Source organism: Chrysemys picta, chromosome 1 (assembly GCF_011386835.1).
Source record: "Chrysemys picta bellii isolate R12L10 chromosome 1, ASM1138683v2, whole genome shotgun sequence".
Lineage (NCBI taxonomy): Eukaryota > Metazoa > Chordata > Testudines > Emydidae > Chrysemys > Chrysemys picta.
The window spans coordinates 305,856,881-305,877,141 of NC_088791.1; the positions used below are offsets into that span (position 1 = coordinate 305,856,881).

General features: G+C 39.8%; 1 protein-coding gene across 8 annotated transcripts in view; it reads left to right on the top strand.

The window, feature by feature from the left end:
• Positions 1-20,261, top strand: part of STARD13 (StAR related lipid transfer domain containing 13) — a 445,413-nt gene that overhangs the window by 87,719 nt on the left and 337,433 nt on the right. For 7 of the 8 annotated variants that reach the window (XM_065594272.1, XM_065594244.1, XM_065594285.1 and 4 more), the window contains one exon: positions 4,698-5,608. In XM_065594272.1, coding sequence (XP_065450344.1) covers positions 4,859-5,608 — 750 coding nt within the window. In that variant the 5' untranslated portion in view covers positions 4,698-4,858. Of the gene's footprint in view, positions 1-222; positions 590-4,697; positions 5,609-20,261 lie in introns of those variants that run through there. The other variant, XM_065594256.1, reaches the window with a different exon arrangement.

The window sequence follows — 20,261 nt, forward strand, 5'->3', positions numbered from 1 at the left end:
CAAAAAGGGAGGGATACTGAAATTTGGGCTGTAAATGCAGCTCTTAAAGTCACAAACAAAGTAGTAATGGAAGTAATTTGGAAGTAATATGGGAAGCTGCTTTTGGTTTCCTTCATGCTGGCTCAAAAGAGCTTCCAAAGGAGTTTCTCAGCCTGATCTTTCAAAAACTGACAGCAACAAAACCATCCCGCAGTCAACATGAAACTGGCTCCAGGTGATAAAGGCAGTGTTAGGGTCTGGCATAGTGTGAAGAATGAGGTCAGACTGTATTTTTAGAAGTGTCTGGTGTTCCTACCAAGCATGCTCCCTCCCTCTCTTTCTCCCCCTTTTTTTCCTGTCTGTCTCTTTCTCTGAATAATTTGGCCAGTGCTTGCAGAAGGCTGTTCTAGCCCCAGGGATTCTCACACATACTTCTATTGACAGAGTCCTTGTGCAGCAAGCTAGCTGAAATGCCTTTTGTTAAGGATCTATTCACTTCTTTTTCTGTCCTGCCCCAAGACTTGGAGGATCGTTTTGTCTCCTGAATTCCTGTTGTTACACTTATGGAAATTAACTGACTTGAAAAATATGGGGTTATCTTACAAAACAGGTAAAAATATCCTCCATAACAGAAGTATTCCTGATCGCCTAGTTTGTATTGGTCTGTGTTTTTCAAATCTTTTTGCTTCATTTGTAAGGAAAGATAGTTTCTAAGTGAATAGTAGTCCTTAAACAAAGTTACCGTAAAACAGAGACAAACGTATAAGGCAGTTTGGGGGTTAAAGCCAGTTATTTAAAATGAGATGTGTGCTATTGCAGCCTAGGTCAGTGCTTGCTTCATTACTTTAGTTTGTCAGTTCAAGTCTAAGGTGGTTTAATGAAAAGTAAAGAAATTCCACACATTGATATACTCTAATGGCAACTTTCTAACATGCCAACTTTACTGAATATGAAAATACTAAAATTGTACCAATTGAACCAATGCCTGCAGAGATAACATAAGTTCTCTTATTATAATTACCATATGAAAAAGTATGCTCATTTGCAATGCAGCATTTGCCACAGAAAATAATTCTCTTCCTTAATTGCATTTTCTTTATTTAATAATGTGTGTATTAGACGTTTTTGTCCATTTTCCCCAGCTTATGGTTAAAACTAATATGTACACTGGTTATGGTCTCCATCCAAAATTTGATGGACTTGAATGAGAGTTTTGGATGTGCAAGAAAAACAGGATCAGACCAATATATCATGATGATTGTGACTGTGTGTATGCATGTACATACACATTTCCAGGCATCAGATTGCAAGACATTTAATATTCTCTAGCATTTTAATTGCGCTATTAAAAATCTCTACTGAATGTAATGTGGATTTGTATGAAGCTTTCTTTAGAAAATAAAATTGAGGCTGCCAGTATACATTTCTTATTATGTAATGAGTGGTATATGTTCCTATGCTTATTGTATTGCACTTTTTACCTCTTGTATTGTTTCTGTGCAGCTTCTTTGGTGATTTTCCTTAAGCTGCTTTGGGGGCAATCTTAGTTTGATTCCCATCAATTCAAAAAGAACAGGAGTACTTGTGGCACCTTAGAGACTAACAAATGTATTTGAGCATAAGCTTTTGTGGGCTACAGCCCAATGAAGTGAGCTGTAACCCACGAAAGCTTATGCTCAAATACATTTGTTAGTCTCTAAGGTGCCACAAGTACTCCTGTTCTTTTTGCGGATACAGACTAACACGGCTGCTACTCTGAAACCAGTCAATTCAAAGTAGGCTAGCTGAGAAACTTTGAGGTAGCATCTGTTTTGTTTTCTCCTGGATTAAAAGAAAACAAACATGTCCTAAAGATTTCTATTTCTCTACAAAAAATGTACCTACATTAGTGCCTGGTAGTAACTAGCATTAGAATACAGACTTAGGCTCACCCAAATATGATCAAGTTAATGTCTCCATTCATCAAGGTTTAAAGACCTTTTCCAGCAAGTTTACTATTGCATTTTAGAACCTGTAAGTTCAGATATTCGTATCTGTATTACTAATTCTGCGGTCTTGCAGATCCGTGTTGCAGACCTTTTTATGTGAGTGACTAAAGCAACAGAACTTATATTGACTCACCTCTGAATTTCCAGAGATCTGTACATTAAGATCCTGCAGTGGGTGGGGCCTTCTAAATCCACACTTCTGCCAAATATGACCAATGTTTAACCTATAAATGTCTATATGTCAGTCCCTACTTACTTGTACAACAAAACCTGCCTTGGAGACCACCTCTGAAGAGGAACCACCTGTCACAAATGACTACTTGCAGAGGCCTTGGAACACCACCGCTCTCTGGTGTGCAAACCTTTGAAGAGAGACCACCTGTTACAAACCTTCTGCTAACTCCCATGAGTGGTCACTCTTGGCAGGTTTTACTGTATTTTGGTCTCCCATATCCTTTTTTTTTTTTTTTTTGGTCATTGCATTCACTCACCCACGGGGAAGGGAGAGGGGTGAACTATGAAGCTTGGAGAACCACATCCTCTCCTCTCCCCACTCCTTGTCCCTGAAGTACCCTCCATCGCAGCACAGAAAAAGCCAAGCCTTAGGTTCTTCTGTTCTCCCAGTCTGATGACACAAGAACAAGGAGACATTCAATGGAAATAAAAGGCGGGAAATTCAGAACTGAGACAAGGAAATATGTTCCCACCCAATGTATAAATAGACTGTAGCATCACTGTCACTGAGGCCAAGACTAGCAAGATTCAAAAAGGGATCGGATATGTATATGGCTAGCAAGAATAGCCAGAGTTGTTATAATTGATTTAAAAATGTGAAAGAGATATTACATGTCATGCTTCAAGACTGAAGCTAATCCCATATGTGCCTACTGCAGGGTTCTTATACATTCCTCTGAAGCATCTGGTACTGGCAACTATCAGAGACAGGCTGCAGGATTAGACAGACCTTGGGTTGGTACCATTATAGTAATCCTTAGGTGACACGTACGGTAGGGTAGGAGAGTGGCTGATAGGGGTATGCCCTTCATCAGGATATAGGGTGCCAGGGGAGTGGAGGGCAAAGATACACCTTCAAATGAGGAATAAACAATATTCACATGAACTGGCAGGGGGCTTATTCATTATTGCTAAACTTTACAAACTTGGGTGGCCAAAGTTAGGCACCTAGCTCAGTATTTAGGCATTTAAATAAGTGACCTGATTTTCAGAGATGCTGTGCCCCTGCAGCTCACAGAGATGTTAAGGAGACAAGTGGGTGCACAGCACTTCTGAAAGGCAGGCTGCTTTTTATTGAGGGGCCTCTCTTTAGGCTTCAAATGCCTAGAGCCAGTGCTGGGCATAAGCAGACTAAGCAATTGCTTAGGGCCCCAAGCAGCTCTATGCCCCCCCCCAGTTAATTATTAGTATGTGGGATGGTGGGAGGAATATTCCTGCTCAGGGTCTCCAATGGGCTAGCACCGGCACTGCAGATGCCTAAGGTTAGCCACCTACATTTGCAAATGTTGGCCTATTCATCCTGTCTAACCAAGAAATGGAGTGTATGTGTGTACCCCTCTACAGTTGAAGCTTGTATAATAAAGCTCATAATGAAGAAGATGTTGTGCATATATAAAATACATTTTCTCTATTTTTCATACCCTAATCATGACTGTTACAATAACAATATATATAGCCCAGGAATAAAATATGCTTCGCCAATGTCCATTGGTCATTTTTGATATGTGCAGTGAAAAGCATATCATGTGCCAGTTTCGTATTTTGTCTGCTTTTCACTTTGACAGTCATAATGCTGGCTTCTAATACGCCTTTTCTCTTTGGCTTGCCACATGCCATCAAAGGCTGAAGCATCCATTAACATTTTGAATAGGTTCTGTTCTGTTTTGTTCTCACATGTGACATCCTGTCACACACATTAAAATGAGGATTATCAATATTTGATCTGCAACAAAAGACAAATTACATAAATGAGCCAGTATAAGTGAATCGTTGATTTCTGGACCCAAAGTCAGATCTGCATCTCATTTGGTGCTTCGGGGATCCACAGACTGGATCTGAGCAGAGAAGATAGCCCCAAGAGTGACCTAAACCAGCCAACTTAGCGTTACAGCTGAAATTCTATAGTCAGCCTTCCCTTTTTGCATTGCATCTGAAAATGGTTAATTGTATTGTTCACAAGTGCTATAATATTGAGACAGCTCAGAGCAGATGAGGAACAGAATTTCAGTTTTAACTCTACATTATAATTTAAAGCAAACCCATGAGTCTATTTTAATGTAGTATCTTCTGTCTGTAACCTTTGTTTTCCCCTCCACATTATACTAGCTTCAACTAAAAAATCTCAAAGCCCTTAGGGATTTGACAGACCAAAAAAAAAAATCGATCACAGAAAATTCTATGTAGATAAGTTTTAAAATACATTGTGTTTACCCAATAAATGCATTAGGTCAGTCAGAACTATTTTGGTCTATTGTGTGCATATTTAGAGCCAATATTTGAAAAACATTTCTGTATTTACCTCATCTTTCTTAATAATCAGTTATGTAAATAGGCTAAAGCTGCTCAAGTTTTCAATTAATTTAATCTGTTTGCAGCAAAAATGTTATGGGATGATCTTGGTTTTATATGGAGTTTTAAATGTTCAGATTGCTTCCACTGTTGCACTCAAAATGCAAGTGTAGTAGCATCAATAAAACCTACCTTTTTGTATTTCAGGAACGGAAAAGATTTGGATCATTTGCATCAATCTCCAACCATTAATAATGGTGCTCTGACCATGGTCTTGAAGGAATAATACAAGGACATTTTCTGACTCAGCATGGAGAATAGAGGCTCTCAAGACATCCAGCAATGAAGTGGAGTTTGACCTCTGATGGATGAAATCTGCCGGAATGGAAGCTAAGCTTTCTGAAGAGGAGCAGGTGTCACCATATTTTATATATGCCACATGTCTGGGGACTTCAGAGGAGTCAAAAAACGCAAAATATGAAACAAAGGTAGAAGAATGTGATTGCCAACTTGAGTTCCATAATGTTCTGCTTGAATCCGAATGGAGTTCTATGTCACAGTTAGTAAGCTACACTGAGACATCCTTGGAACCAAGCAGGGTTACAGGCCATGTTGCTGCTGTTGCTGAGTCTGAGGTAAAGCATCTTTGTGGAAAATTACTGTATTCTTCAGGGCACAAACCTAAGGACAGTCTTACACACCTGCCCTCACATGAGGCATGTTCCTCACTGCTCCTTCCAAGAGAAAGCTCAGCTGAGAAATCAGAGAGGGTTCAAGAGATCAGAGTAATAACACACAAACCAAGTGCGATCACTTTTTCTGATTTTGAATTTTTATCACATAGCGCTAACGCTAAACTCCATATCTGTGAGGTCACAGACACAGAGGCGTCTTCATCTGAAGAGGAGGAGGAAGATGATGAGGATGACGTTTTTACAGAGCTGCCACTGTATGGGGCATTTTACAATGGTCTTTATAAAAGGACTATTCTCCTTGGGAAACAAGATAAATGTGAGCATATGAGAAGCCAGGATATCTGTCATTTAGATGGCTGCAATGATCACACTGGAAAGAAATTGAATGACCATGAAAAGGAAGAAAAACAAATGGACATGGTGGTAAGATGAACTAATTTCTTGTTCCAAACAGGCAAGCTGTACTTTAGCAGCTTGGTTAATGGGGGATTGGCTATTTTATTATATATTTACTAATGGACTATATTGCTTTCATTGGTACAGAGTCAATCAACCAACTGGGTAGTTTAAAGCAAAGAATGGTTATAGTTCACTTGAGGAATGCCTTTAAACATATTTTTCTGGAAACTCACCGTAGAGAATATTCAAAAGTTGGGCCTCCATCCCTCTCTGTATAAATGGATCAGGCCTATATTTTACAGATTAGTACTAAATCTTTAACAGAAAAAGTTATGGGACAGATTAATTCATTTATTATGCTCTGGCTGATTTATACTGCTTTGGTTGACACAAAGCAGCTGTAAACCCATTTTAACTGGCTAGTTAAGAGAGTTTTGCAGTTGCTTATCACTGTCAGAGTGGCACAAAGCAGCTGGAAAGTACCAATGAAATTGGCCCAATATTTTTTATATTAAAAACGGTCAAAAATAAAACTTCCTCAAGTTGGCACATAAACATTCTATAAATATATTTTTGATCCTAAGAAACATTCATATTTGTAATTGGAAATATGGTAATTACACCTGTAGTGCATACCGTGCATATAAGAGTTTCCCTTCACAATTTCTCAAAATAACATAACATAAATGGCATAAGGCCAGCGTAAAACATTATATCCTACATTAAGAGTAATAAGACAGCAAAGCTTTTGAACCAACCAATTAATTCTATTTCTTCAAACTTCCTTCCTACCAGAGGTGCTGGAACAATTTGTATAGTGGGGGTGCTGAGAGCTATTGAACTAAACTGTAAACCCTGTATATAATGGAAACCACTGCAAGCCAGGGAATGCTACAGAACCCCTCATGCCTCTAGCTCCAGCATCTATGCTTCCTACATTTCCATTAATCTGAGCTTTCAACTAGTGTCATTTTTCTTGTTTCCTTCTAAGGTGGGGAAATTGGCTTGCTCATTTTCCCTGATGTGGTAAGGCCATACCCTGCACCAGCTCTATACCTGGTGCAAAATATATCTCACTGTGCCCTGTTGTGGCTGTGCTAGCCAGCAATGGAAAACATTCCCAGTGAGTATTGCCAGCTCTAGGGGCAGAGTTGAGTTTGCCTTGTGGGGATGGAGTATACTGTAACTTTCGTTTTCCTGATTTTTTTCCCAACGGTTTCCTAAGAGGAAGTAAGAGTAGTGGCTCTATGGAAGCTGCTTCCCACTTCCCGTGTACGTAGTCAATATCTTATCCTTTTACTCCCCTTTGCTGGCCCATAATATAATTAAATTAAAGCAATATCCTCTATCTATTGTGCCATGGATTTTTAAAATTATTTTTAAAAAACCTAGAGAGGTTTAGGACAACTCCAAAAACATACAGTAATGAGAACCACCTAACTATATTCTTTCCAGCAGAGAGTAATTACCCAGCTTCTCTGGAACTGCTGGAGTACAAAAGAATTTCATAGATGCTTTCCAAGTGAACTCTCACTAGTCTGGAGAATTAGCAAACAAAGCTATTTCTTTTATAGTTGGTCACAGACCAGGCACGTGGATCCAAACACGCTGAATTTTGGAGAAGTTCTATCTGAATCAGAAATGCATAGCTCTCTCTTTTTAATGGGAGAAACCAAACCCACAAATTCCAATACTCCTGAACTTTGTGGCACAAGTTAATCTGAAACTGCCTGTTCAACCATACTCTTATATCGCATTCCCCCCTCCCCTTTTTGTTATTAGATCAGTGCCTTTGAAATCACGGTATAGCCTCTTGTACAATGATGTGTGACCTACTGATGGCCACAGCATTTCCCACTTCTATTTCTCCCTTTTTCTCAGTGTGTTTGATTCTCCTCTCACTTACACCAACTTTACAGCAGTATAGCTCTATTGACTTCTGATTTACACCAGTGTAAGTGAGAGGAGACTGAGACCATACTGTTTTAAAGACATTTTAAAAATACTCTTGCTAAATTATTTTGAGTCTGGAAGTGTGCATATTTTAGCCTCTCTACATCAAAAATATGTTCTGCTTGAATTCTATTCCAATGCACCTTGAATCTCATCTTGTTTCTTGGGGTACAATTCTGCACCCATTGAAGTCAATAGGAGTTCTGCTGTTGACTTTCAGGGAGAAGGATCAGACCCATCATTTGTTTCCATTCCTCTAAAGTAAGGTTATGAAGGCATTTGTGTGGTCATATTTATATATTTGCAACATTAATAAAATAAACTGGAACAGCAGTTACAGATGTTGGAAGACACAACATGTTAGATTTTTATCTATAGACTTGCCTTTGATTCAAAACCAATCCAGTATTCATTTTGAGTGACGTAATACTTTTCCATATTTGGCACTGCTCATCTCCTGGCCTTTTGATCTCTGTCAAATACTGTACTCATCACATGGGTTTCTAGTAATTTTATGTAATCTAGATGATAATAGTCTTAACTTGATGGGCAATTACTGGGGGGGGAAAAGGGGGGAAAGAATTAACTAACCCGTTCACTCTAATACTTCACCCAACCCCCAATGCTAGAGGGAAATGCATCCTTCTACCCATAGCTACTGATGTATCAGCAAATTTATTTTATAATTCAGCTGAAGTAATTGTCTTATCTTGGAGTAATAATAGTTTGAGTTCAGTATCTGAACTCTTCCCCGGTCCATCTAAATGGATGCTTTGGCTTCATAAACTTCTGAAATTCTCCTGTCATCATTATAACCATTGTTTCATTTTTCTTAACTGTATTGAGATACCCCCATCCGCTCACAGAGGAAAAACTAAATGATTAAGAACTGTTCTCAGCCTCTGCTATTAGAAAGCCCAAGAACTGAGCTTTTTCTGAAAGCTGCCCAGTAAGATCCAGTGACCCTCAGTTCAGTTTATTAAATTGTTATGTTGCCACCATAGTCGTCTATTCCAAGGCTCGCTTCCTCATTCAGTCAAGAACAATACTGCCTACATTCCAGCTAATCTAAACATATATCGAAATGCAAGAGTGACATCCCCGGAATTTATATACTCAAGGACATTCCTTTAGATAAAAGGAAATAACCAGGCGTTGTTGTCATTTAGTTTACTTTATTCTCAGGCCATAAAATAAAAAAGGATGCAGTTCATAGTAGAAAATAATGGATTGTATATTTCCAGACAAGATGGTGGAATAACATAGTAAATCTCCGAGAACATGTCTAAACATTTAAAAAACTGTGCAGATTTAATGACGCAGGGCTTGTTTCTGACTCTTGCTCCATTTAAATAGGCAGAAATCACCGTAAGAAAGGTTCCAGTAAAGTTTGTGCAATTTTAGCAATAGTGACACATTCTATTCATACTAGATGCTTTCATCGTGACTCTAGGTTAGCCCCAGTCCAATGTGTTATCTAGTTATTCCCATTATTTTGGGATAAGGCTATGTAGTGATGTCTTTCTAATGGAAAAAGGTTAACAAGGTAAAGAGGGTGTAGGAGTACAACCACTATCAATAGCCCTGAAACTTAAAAATAATGTAACAAACAAATCACCTTTACCATATAGATACATGGCTGCCAAACATAATAGTGTGACTGATATCCTGACTAACCTCACACTACCAAAGTTGGCTATGAAATAGTGATTGAGCTCTATCCTCCGGGGCATTCCTAAGTAATATGTACTTGTGATTGAACTACCCAGCATTAGATGTCAATACTGATCCAAACAGGGATAAGACACAGCTTAGTTACTAAGGGAAAAAACTAAACTAAAGGTTCTTAATACTCAAAGATTTACTATTTATTTCTTATCACAGTAACAAAATATTGGGTGCTGCTTTGCTTTCTTTACAGTGGGCTCCACTGCATAGTGTTGGTAGAACTGTGGTGGTAACCCCTAATAAGCATACCCAGGAACAGATTCTGTCACCTTATTGACACTGAGTAGCACCTTGCTATGCAAATAGTTCCATTGAAATAATCAAATGGGGAGGTACTACTCAGAGTGAGTAAAGGGGCAGAATCCAGCCTTAAGTACCGTAGTTGCTGCAGGTATCTGGGGTGATGAATGTTGAGTTTTTAGCTATATACAGTGCATACTATTTTCTAAAATTAAATAAAACAATACATGCCTTTGTACTTGGCCTCAAATGGTTTTGGCCTAATTAATGTTAAGCAGAGGAAAATCACTGTAAATACAGCAAATTGCTAAAAAACTGCATATCAGTTCTTTTGTAAATGAAATAAACACTGTAAACAATTTGTACTATATAGACTTTTAAAAAAAAAAGGTTTTCCCTCTCTTCCCTTCCCACTCCTCCCTCAAAAAATAAACAGAATTCCTAATGCCCAAGTGTCATGGTTCCACAGCTAACCACACCTCTGTTCCCTTTGTGGTCTGAGTGTACCTCCTCAGATATCACCCCTGGCGCCTTTATCTATCCTGAGATGGGATGCTGCACTTCTCCCACTCTTAGACCAAGCCCTGGGCTATGGTACCCTGTGTCTCAAGCATGTTTACCCAGCCCCAGGGTTCTTTTCTTTGGGAGTCTGTGACCAGTTGTATTGGTAGTGACCATACAGCTTTATTAAAGTCAAAGTATTGTTTATTTTAACAGTAGGAACAAAGGATTTAAAAAGTCTTATCTTACCCTAAGACTTACCTACCATTCCTTGATGGTAATCTAGGCAGGACTAACTTCTTCAGATACCAGCAACTGTCTGCTTCTTTGTTTAGCTGTCCTGAACAACTCTCTCCGCCCCCTTCTCTTGAAAGAGTATGTGTGAGAGAGACCCTTTAAACAGCTGCAGTCCTTTTGATCTTTTGGTCTCTAGGCCTTTTCCTGCCCAGGCATGGTCTCTTAACAACCCTCTTAAACAGTTTGCTGAGAAATGGCTTATCTTGCGCCATTCTTCTTCCCTTCCTGTGTGTTTTTCCTTACAGCCCCCTACTAAACTAAGCCAATATATTCATACAGTTCACATCCCAGTAACCAGGTCAATGTATAGTATTCATACAATATTACAGAGGTGCTCCACTTCTGTCCACCATGCACATCTCTGCTGCCCGAAGTCTATTAAACCTTTACCCAATAGCTACTGTAGCAGTCTCTCTGATCCCCATTTATTGACCGAACAATTTGGGTCATTCTGAAGGGTAGCATTTCACAGTCATGAAAAGATATCAAGACATTTGACAGGGTATAAGGTGAAGTGAGTGTTAACGGCCTTTCTCAGGGTAGGCTTTAAAGGTGTTGGCTCTCACTGCAGTTATGGCATAGAAACCCTGCCTATGGACTTGTCTGCGGTAGGAAGGCAGCATGGTCTAGTGGACTGGACATCTATCTGGAGATTCTGGGTTCTATTCCCAGTTCTGCAACTGACTTACTGTGGAGCTTTGGGCAAGTCACTTAATTTCTTTCTACTACTGCTATGTAGAGCTTCAGCAAAACAGTGCTTGTGACAAACCAATCCCATTCATTTTCATTTAGGCTTGGTTCTGCCATCCTTACTCGGAGTGGTGTGTTATCTCAATAATCCCACTAGTCACAATGGGCTAGCTCATACCTATACAATTGTGCCCTGTATGTCTCAAATACTATTGCTGCCCTGCTCTGGGGTGAGTACTAATCTGTTACTGGCCTATGCCAATAGCCCATTACCCCTTCTCCCTCTGTTCCATCTCAGATGTTCTGGTCAGAGCATTGGGTGGACTGGAACCAAAATGAATAACTAACCTCTACGTGGCTGGACTCAAGCTATGGGGAGGCCATGCAGAGACTGGAGTGGGAGCTAACCTTAATTCTCCTTATGGCCCTGTTTTAGAATGTAGGCTGTGCTGTGATCCAGAACAATGGGATTACTCTCACAGTGCCAGATTCCAATGCTCTTATTTACGTGGAGTAGTATCGTGCTCTGTCACAGACTTCAGTGGGACCACTCATAGAGTAAGGTACTACTCCATTCAAATAAGGGTGGTGGAATCTGGCCCAGTATGCAGTACTCAGGGTGAGTGAAGTGGACAAAATTGGACCCTTAAAGTGTAAACTCCAACTCTGAATGACTCATGAAAAGTCTAAATCTGAATTAGGTTATAAGTACACTAGTTACGAGTCAGAGTTACGAACACCAGAGTTACAAACTGACCAGTCAATCATACACCTCACTTGGAGCTGGAAGTACACAGGCAGCAGCAGAGACAACAACAACAACAAAAGCAAAGACAGTACAGTACTGTGTTAAACATAAACTACTAAAAAATAAAGGGAAAGTTAAAAAAAAATTGACAAAGTAAGGAAACTTTCTGTGATTAGAACAGGAGTATTTGTTTCATTTAAATTAAGATGATTAAAAGCAGCATTTTTCTTCTGCATGGTAAAGTTTCAACGCTGTATTAAGTCAATGTTCAGTTGTAAAATTTTAAAAGAACAGCCATAATGTTTTGTTCAGAGTTATGAACATCCTCCATTCCTGAGGTGCTCGTAACTCTGAGGTTCTACTGTAAAGTAATTTAAAATGAAAGTGTTCTGTTGGAACAGTCTTCAAAGGGAGGTAGCGAAAACCCATCACTTGGGACATTTAAAACTAGATTGGGAACAACCCTGGAAAATGTGCAATAAAGCACTATCCTTCATTGGCAGGCAGATGAACTGTATGATCTCTCTCTTGGTCTTGATTATCTGATGTCTGTTCATTTTCTGCTTCCATCCTGATACTATATTTAGTAGAAAACGGTCTTCATTATATAATCACTATTGGGTGACAGACTAGTAAGCATTATAGCATGATACATCATTTTTAGGATTAGACCATGATGGTAAGGGTAGTTCAGATTAAGGCTGATCAAATTGGTCAGGATCTTATGAGAAGGTTTTCGTGGCATTGTCCTACATTTTGCCTCTGTTTTCATGTTTCTATTTCACAAACACTAAAAACTCAACAAATGAAGGGAAAGAAAGTATGTAGATAAGAAAAATAAATTCCACAAAAGCCCATGATTCTAAATCCATATCCTTTGAAATTTGATTAATGATTCTCCAAAAGAAATGCATTTATTTGTGTAACTTTTTGATATGTTAATCAATTAAACATCTCCGATTAAAAACAAGTTAGTTTTCACTTACAGAGTTGGGCCTTTGACAACAAGTGAACACAGAGGAACCATTAAAGGGGAAAAAAGCATCAGCATGGGAATAACTAATTCAGTGTAAATTATCAAAATAGGGCAGCAAACAGACCTACGCTTATCATAGGGCTGCCAGTTAAGAGTTTTATTGCCAAAAGCTTTCCTCCTCTAATTCAGTTATGCAAGAGGCAAAACCAGTGGAGCTTGGCCAGAGGACCGGGGAGGCACAGGTTCCATGTCCTGTTCCATCATTTTCTCCAATCCCATGGGAGCTCCGCCTCCTCCCACCAACCCATCAAGTTAAAACTCCACAGTTGTTGAGGGAGAATGGCTGCAAGGCTCTAGGGACTGCCTTATGGGAAATAACGCTGACTGTGTTATCCTCCCTGGGGTTCCTCCTGTGCATGGTGAGTGGATGAGTATTGGAATAGTAATTGTCATGGAAAACATGGCAGCAAGATCTGGAAGGGGTGGCGCAGTTGTAGGATGGTTTGGAGGTGTTGGACCAATTTGAGTTCTTCTCTCCTTTTTAGATTTATGGGATTAGTGGGTCTCCCTCCCCCCACCCACTCCACGGGTAGACAAACCTCAGCCGCTTCTCCTTTGGAATGGATAGAAGGAAACTTTGAGTTGAAATTTGTGGCATTCATAGCTCCTAGATATGTTTTCCCCTCACATGAGGAAGGATTTGGAGGAAGACACTCTGGATTAGCTCACTGGACTTGATCACTAACATCAAAAGCATGTGACTTTTAGTAGAAATAGACACCAGACACATTCTGTTCCAGAAATGGCGGAAACTTTAATATGAATTGAAAAATTAACTTTTTACAAGTTTCAGAATTCCACACATCTAGTGTGGAACATGATTGTACACAAGGAACATTTTCCCCTTTTGGTGCAATCCTGCTATCCTCAATAATGTAACTGTTCCACAACAGGATATGGCTTATCTTGTGATGTGCTGCTTACTGTGGTCATACAGAGGTGTGGGTTCAAATTTGCATCTTATTGCAGAAGAGATCAGCATGATGGATGTTGTACTTAGTAAACTTTTCATCACAAAAATCACATGCAGTTAGGAAAATATTGATACAGTTGGTAGCAGTATTTCTTGGGGCAACCCAGCATCGTAATATTAAGAGCTTGTCATGATGGAGGTGCAAAGACATACTGTGGTTGTGTAGGAGAGGATGTGCATACTACAAATATTGTGTCTCTCTTCTCAATAAACATGTATGGTACCTACTGCAGCTGCTGTATGACAACTGCCACACAAGGTACAATACGTGCAGAGGAACTAATGATTTATAAAATGTGTATGCGTCAAACAAACAAAAAAGATACACTTCTCTGGAAAGTGGCAGAAACCTGTACCCCAAGATCTTAAGAAGACAAATCACATGACTATCTTTCAGAACCCCTGGAGAAGAATTGGAAAAAGAACAGAGTTCGGTCATTCACTTGCCATAGTTGAGTAAATGCCTTATGGGCTAGAGTCTGCTGCCCTTATGCTTAATAGTACCTCACTCTGCAAGCGGTCTCAGTGAAGAAAATGGGATAAAATACTACATAGGGTGACCAGATGTCCTGATTTTATAGGGACAGTCCCACTTTTTGGATCTTTTTCTTGTATAGGCTCTTATTACCCCCCATCCCCCGTCCCAATTTTTCACACTTGCTGTCTGGTCACCGTAACCCAATAATAGTAAGGGTAGTAGAATGTGTCCCTATGTAGTCCTGGTTTAGCAAAGCATTTAAGCACATTTCATTTCTTTTCTGAAATGGGGCCCGGGTCAGCACTACGAGTACCACTCATCTAACAAGTCAGTGTAATATTTTTATTTTGGAACAGCTCTCAGCAGTTTCTTAGTTGAAATAGGTGCTTTCGTGCTGTTAGCTTTTCAGGACAATGTGAATCACTTGAGTCTACAAATCACCATCATTTTGCAAGTATCAGTAATCAGTTATCTAAACTATGAGATTTTTAACAAAATTAAAATACCAAAGAAATGTAGGAAAGAAAACCAAGAAAATGTAACATGTAGCAACAGAAAAACATACCTATAGATTTTCAAACTGCCCAAGAAGACTGAAGTGTAAAAAGAGTTATTTTTCAACTTGGTGCTGCAATTAAGTAGTAAGGAATGACAGGAGGTGGGATCTTGATGAGTTATGTAGCACAATATGTAGCCCCAGGCTGGGGTTAATGTGTAAGAACCATAGCCCTCAGAGTTGTTTCAATAACACTATGAATTACCTTTAGATTGTTCATAAGGTATTACTGTGTTTAAGTGCAAGTCTTTGAGCTGCAGGAGGATTAGGTAATGTAGTTACAGGTGTAATTTTTTTAAGATTTAGCATATAAGAGGAGTGAGCATTTTAGAGGTTTAGAATATTAAGACATTTACATTTGATTTGTATTGGAATGTTTCAGAATCATGTTGCTACAGTTCTTGGAAAGCCAGCTTATGAAAGTGGTGCTGCCTTTTAAAAGCTCTACATTTCATACGCACAGTGATGTTACTGGAACATAGAGGAGCAGTAACACTATAGGCAAATGATGGCATTACTGTATTCACAGAAAACATTCAGAATGTGAAGTACTTGTCAGCATGGTAAAATCATGGAATTAGCGATAAAGCATGTCCTTTATAAGTGTTTGATGGAAATAGTTGTAAACTGTGCAGTGGAAGACCTGTTCAAGTAATTCATTTATTGCTACAGCTGAGCTGTTTGTCAAAGATTTTAACTTAGGCGAATAACCCCAGTAGGATCAATTTTTTGTCTACAAGCCTCTGTTTGATTGTTAAGTTAATACCTGGATCAGTGGCCAAGATTCAACAGAAAAATAAAATCCTTCTCACGTCATGACTTTGTGGTGGACTAAGTAAATCAGGAAGAGACACGCTCAACATAGCATGGAAGCCGGGTGTATGTGTGTGTGAGAGAGAATTCCAGCTTTAAGATCTACCAGCAGAGAGAAATATGCAAAAGATAAACTTCCAAAGTGGAGAATGTGTAATCTCCTCTAGAGGGATCCAAGGGAAGTCACTGGCGCCGGGGAAAGTTGGCCTCTATGCAGGTATCCGCAACCTTTGGCACACGGCCCATCAGGGAAATCCGCTGGTGGGCCGGGACGGCTTGTTTACCTGCAGTGTATTGATTGCTGCTATGCTGCCCCTATTTTGGGGCTGAAAACGGTTGTCTTATACACTGTCCAAGTTAAAAGCCTTGCCCAGATTTCAAATAGATTAAAACTAAGACTTTTAGGCTCAAGGCAAGGGAAACCCTCCTCTGGGTTATTCTGGAGATTTCCAGAGATGGGAACACAGGACAGCACCTGCCTTTGGCATATATTCCCTCCAGAAATACATGTAAGCCATAAGTGGCCAGGTTTTTAGATTGTGTTATCAGACCCCTCTTTGTTCATACTTTCTTCAGATCTTGAAATTCCCTGGCATTTAGTCTTCTGGCTAATATGCCAGTGGCTCTCAAACTTTTTTACTGGTGGCCTCTTTCACATAGCAAGACTAAGTGTGACCCCCCCCACTTATAAATTAAAAACACCTTTATATATATTTAACACCATTATAAATGCTGGAGGCAAAGCGCGGTTTGAGGTGGAGATTGGCAGCTTGCGACCCCCCATGTAATAACCTCATGACCCCCTGAGGGGTCCCGATCCCCAGTTTGAGAACCCTTGATCTAGGTAGAGTATTTGTTTCAGTTCTGGAGAAGGTCTAGGAGCGTATATTCTGTATTTTTGGAGAAATGTTGCGTGGCCTTAATCTAAAGCAGGGGTAGGCAACCTATGGCACGGGTGCCGAAGGCGGCACACGAGCTGATTTTCAGTGGCACTCACACTGCCCGGGTCCTGGCCACTGGACGGGAGGCTCTGCATTTTAATTTAATTTTAAATGAAGTTTTCTAAACATTTTAAAAACCTTATTTACTTTGTATACAACAATAGTTTAGTTATATATTATAGACTTATAGAAAGATCTTCTAAAAACGTTAAAATGTATTACTGGCACGTGAAACCTTAAATTAGAGTGAATAAATGAAGACTCGGCACACCACCTCTGAAAGGTTACCGACCCCTGATCTAAAGTGTACCCAGATACCATGGAGACAGGCCCCTTTATAAAGGTGTATAATTTTCTATTTCTGTTCAAATAATATAAGTTAAATGTCAAAGGTTTGCAAAGGGATTTACCACTACAGACTAAGGAACCAAGGCTTCTGCAAATGACTGAAAGATTTAAATTAACTTTTAAAATACTGCCAGAGCTGTCACTAAAAACTAAATTGTATTGGTCTTTTTAAAAACATTTTCATTCATTGTATTATAACTAAAGGCAAAATGTGCATTACCTTTATCAGGGATTGGAAGTGTACAATGCTGTGTAAGGTGGCAGTATAAAGATAGCAAGCAAAACTGAGATGTGCTGTTTGTCAGCAATGTACCTGACCCCGAATAGAGGCTTAGGCTACATCTACACTACAGGGGGGAGTAGATTTAAGATACGCAAATTCAGCTACGTGAATAGCGTAGCTGAATTCGACGTATCGCAGCCGACTTACCCCGCTGTGAGGACGGTGGCAAAATCGACCTCTGCGGCTTCCTGTCGACGGCGCTTACTCCCACCTCCGCTGGGACGCGATAAATCGATCCCCGAGAGGTCGATTTCTACCCGCCGATTCAGGCGGGTAGTGTAGACCTAGCCTCAGTGTGTGAAAGAGGAGTATCAGTGGGGCTTTGCAGCGGAGCAAATTTGTAGCTGCTATAAGAGATTACTTCTCTTTGGGTACGTCTATACCCAGCCGCTAGTTCGGCGGCTGGCAATCGAACTTCTGGGTTCGACTTATCGCGTCTTGTCTGGACGCGATAAGTCGAACCCGGAAGTGCTCGCCGTCGACTGCGGTACTCCAGCTAGACGAGAGGAGTACCGCGGAGTCGACGGGGGAGCCTGCCTGCCGCGTGTGGACAGAGGTAAGATCGAACTAAGGTACTTCGAACTTCAGCTACGTTATTCACGTAGCTGAAGTTGCGTACCTTAGTTCGATTTGGGGGGTTAGTGTAGACCAAGCCTTTGATTGCAACTGTGACTCAAGATTTATTTACCTCAGATTGTACATACATCTGCAATATTACCTGAACTTGTTAAAATATAAATTACTGCAGAGGCGGTAAACTGAAAAGTGAAAAGGCTAACTGCAGAAACAGAAAAGTGTAAAGCATACACAGTTACCTTGAGTAAAAGTTCTTACTTGTAAAGCACTAGCAATGTCCTTGGTCCTGTACAAAAGACACAATGTAAGGGTCCAACTATGAAAGTCTTACCTTGGGGAGCATGAATACTCGCACTAATAATAATACCATTAGGTAAAAAGACCGAGAAGACAAAACAAACTGGGAAATACCCCATATTCTAACCATGACAGTACAAACTCTGAGGTTCATGGTTCCTTTTGAAGATAAGGGAAAAATGCATTATACATACACTGAAAACTATTTCAAAACCAAATGTCTTCAAACAAGTCAAAGCATGCATTTCACATATGGGGGAGGGGAGGAGGGAGGCAATAGTACAGCTTTAATTAAAACTGCTCCTGTTATGCTTTAATATAGGTTGGAGCCCTCTGTTTTATTTACATGAATAAAAAAATACTGCAAATTCTATAGGGATGTTTTAATAAAAACAATCAATGCTGTATAATGCTTGACAAATATATACAACATTGTATAGTTTTAATTTACATTAATTACATTATTTTACATGCAGTGATTTGCAATTTTGCACAAAGTTCCAATTAAAAGGATGAGCTTAAATCACATTAGGCGGAATGCAGATGTCTGAGCTAGCAAAAAAAAGACATTAGAGTTTCTGATATTCCCAAGCAAATTCCCATCTTCTTATTCAGAAATTGTGCCTGGACGCTTGCTTTGTCTTACGAATAAAGGCTTGATCAGAGAAAGAGCTGATGTTGCTCAGCACTTACCACCTCTAATGGGACCCCACAAGGGAACTCAGCAGCTGGCAGGATCATATCTAAAATGGAATAAGGGTAGGGTAAAATTAAGCTATCAGGGAAAAGCCTCCTGACAGTACAAATATATAAGGTTGGGCAATAGTCTCCTAAGCAGAGCTGAGCAGAAAAGGGGATTCCATTTCATTAGGATTTTGTAATTCTAAAATTTGATTTCGTTCCTATTTGGAATGAAAACCAAAAATTTTAAAATTCTCCTCGAAGGGGGGTGGGAAGTATACTTATAAAATTTGTGGATGACATCAATCTGGGAGGGGCTGCAAGAACTTTGGAGGACAGGATAAGAATTCAAATCACTTTGGGGTAAATTGGAGAATTGGTCTGAAATCAACAAGATGAAATTCAATAAAGACAAGTGCAAAGTACTACACTTAGGCTAAATCAGATGCACAACTACAACATGGGGAATTACTGGCTAAGCAGTAATACTTCAAAAAGTGATAGAACAGGGGGGTATAGTGGATCATAAATTGAACATGAGTCAACAATGTGATGCAGTTACAAAAAAGGCAAACCTCATTCTGGGTTGTTAATTAACAGAAATGTCATATGTAAAACACAGGAAGTAACTGGTCCATTCTACTCAGCTGGAGTACTGTGTCCAGTTCTGGGCACCACACTTTAAAAAAATGTGGATAAACTGGAAAGAGTTCAAAGGAGAGCAACATAAATGATAAAAGGTTTAGAAAACCTGACCTATGAGGAAAGGTTTAAAAACACTGGGCATGTCTAGTCTGGAGAAAAGAAGGCTTGGGGTGGGGTGTGGGGGTGTGGAGCCTGATAGTCTTCAAATATGTTAAGGGATGTTAAAAGAGGGTGGTGAGCAATTGTTCTCCATGTCCACTGAAGATAGGACAAGAACTAGCCTAATCTGCAGCAAGATTTAGATTAGATATTTAGAAAACCTTTCAAACTATAAGATAGTTAAGTACTGGAATAGATTACTTAGAGCAGTTGTGGAATCACCATCACCAGAGGTTTTTAAAAGCAGTTTAGACAATCACTTGTCAAGGAGGTCTAGGTAGACTTAGTCCTGCCACAGTATAGGGGGCTGGACTAGGTGACCTCTCTAGGTCCCTTCCACCCCTACATTTTTATGATTCTAGGTAGGCCTGATTCCTGGCAGGCTGCCTTGGAGACACAAACCCTGGAAGCGCTGGAGTTCTCAAGCAGCCCACCAGGCCAGCTGCTGAGGAGCTGGGCAGGTGAGCTGGCAAGAAACCAAGCAGGTTTCTGTTGGAACCCTGCTTAGTTTCTGGAGGAACTTTGTAGAAATTGAACTGTCTCCGCAGAACATCTTGATTTTTGACAAATTCCAATGAAAAACTGTTTAGTTGGAATTTTCCAACCAACTCTACTCCTAAAGGAGCTGGTAGAAGCACCATCACTTGAGGCATTTTAACCGTGGACACAACACTGCTGATAGTACAATGTTGAATGATCCTGCAGGATGGACTAGATATTCAAATAGGTCTCTT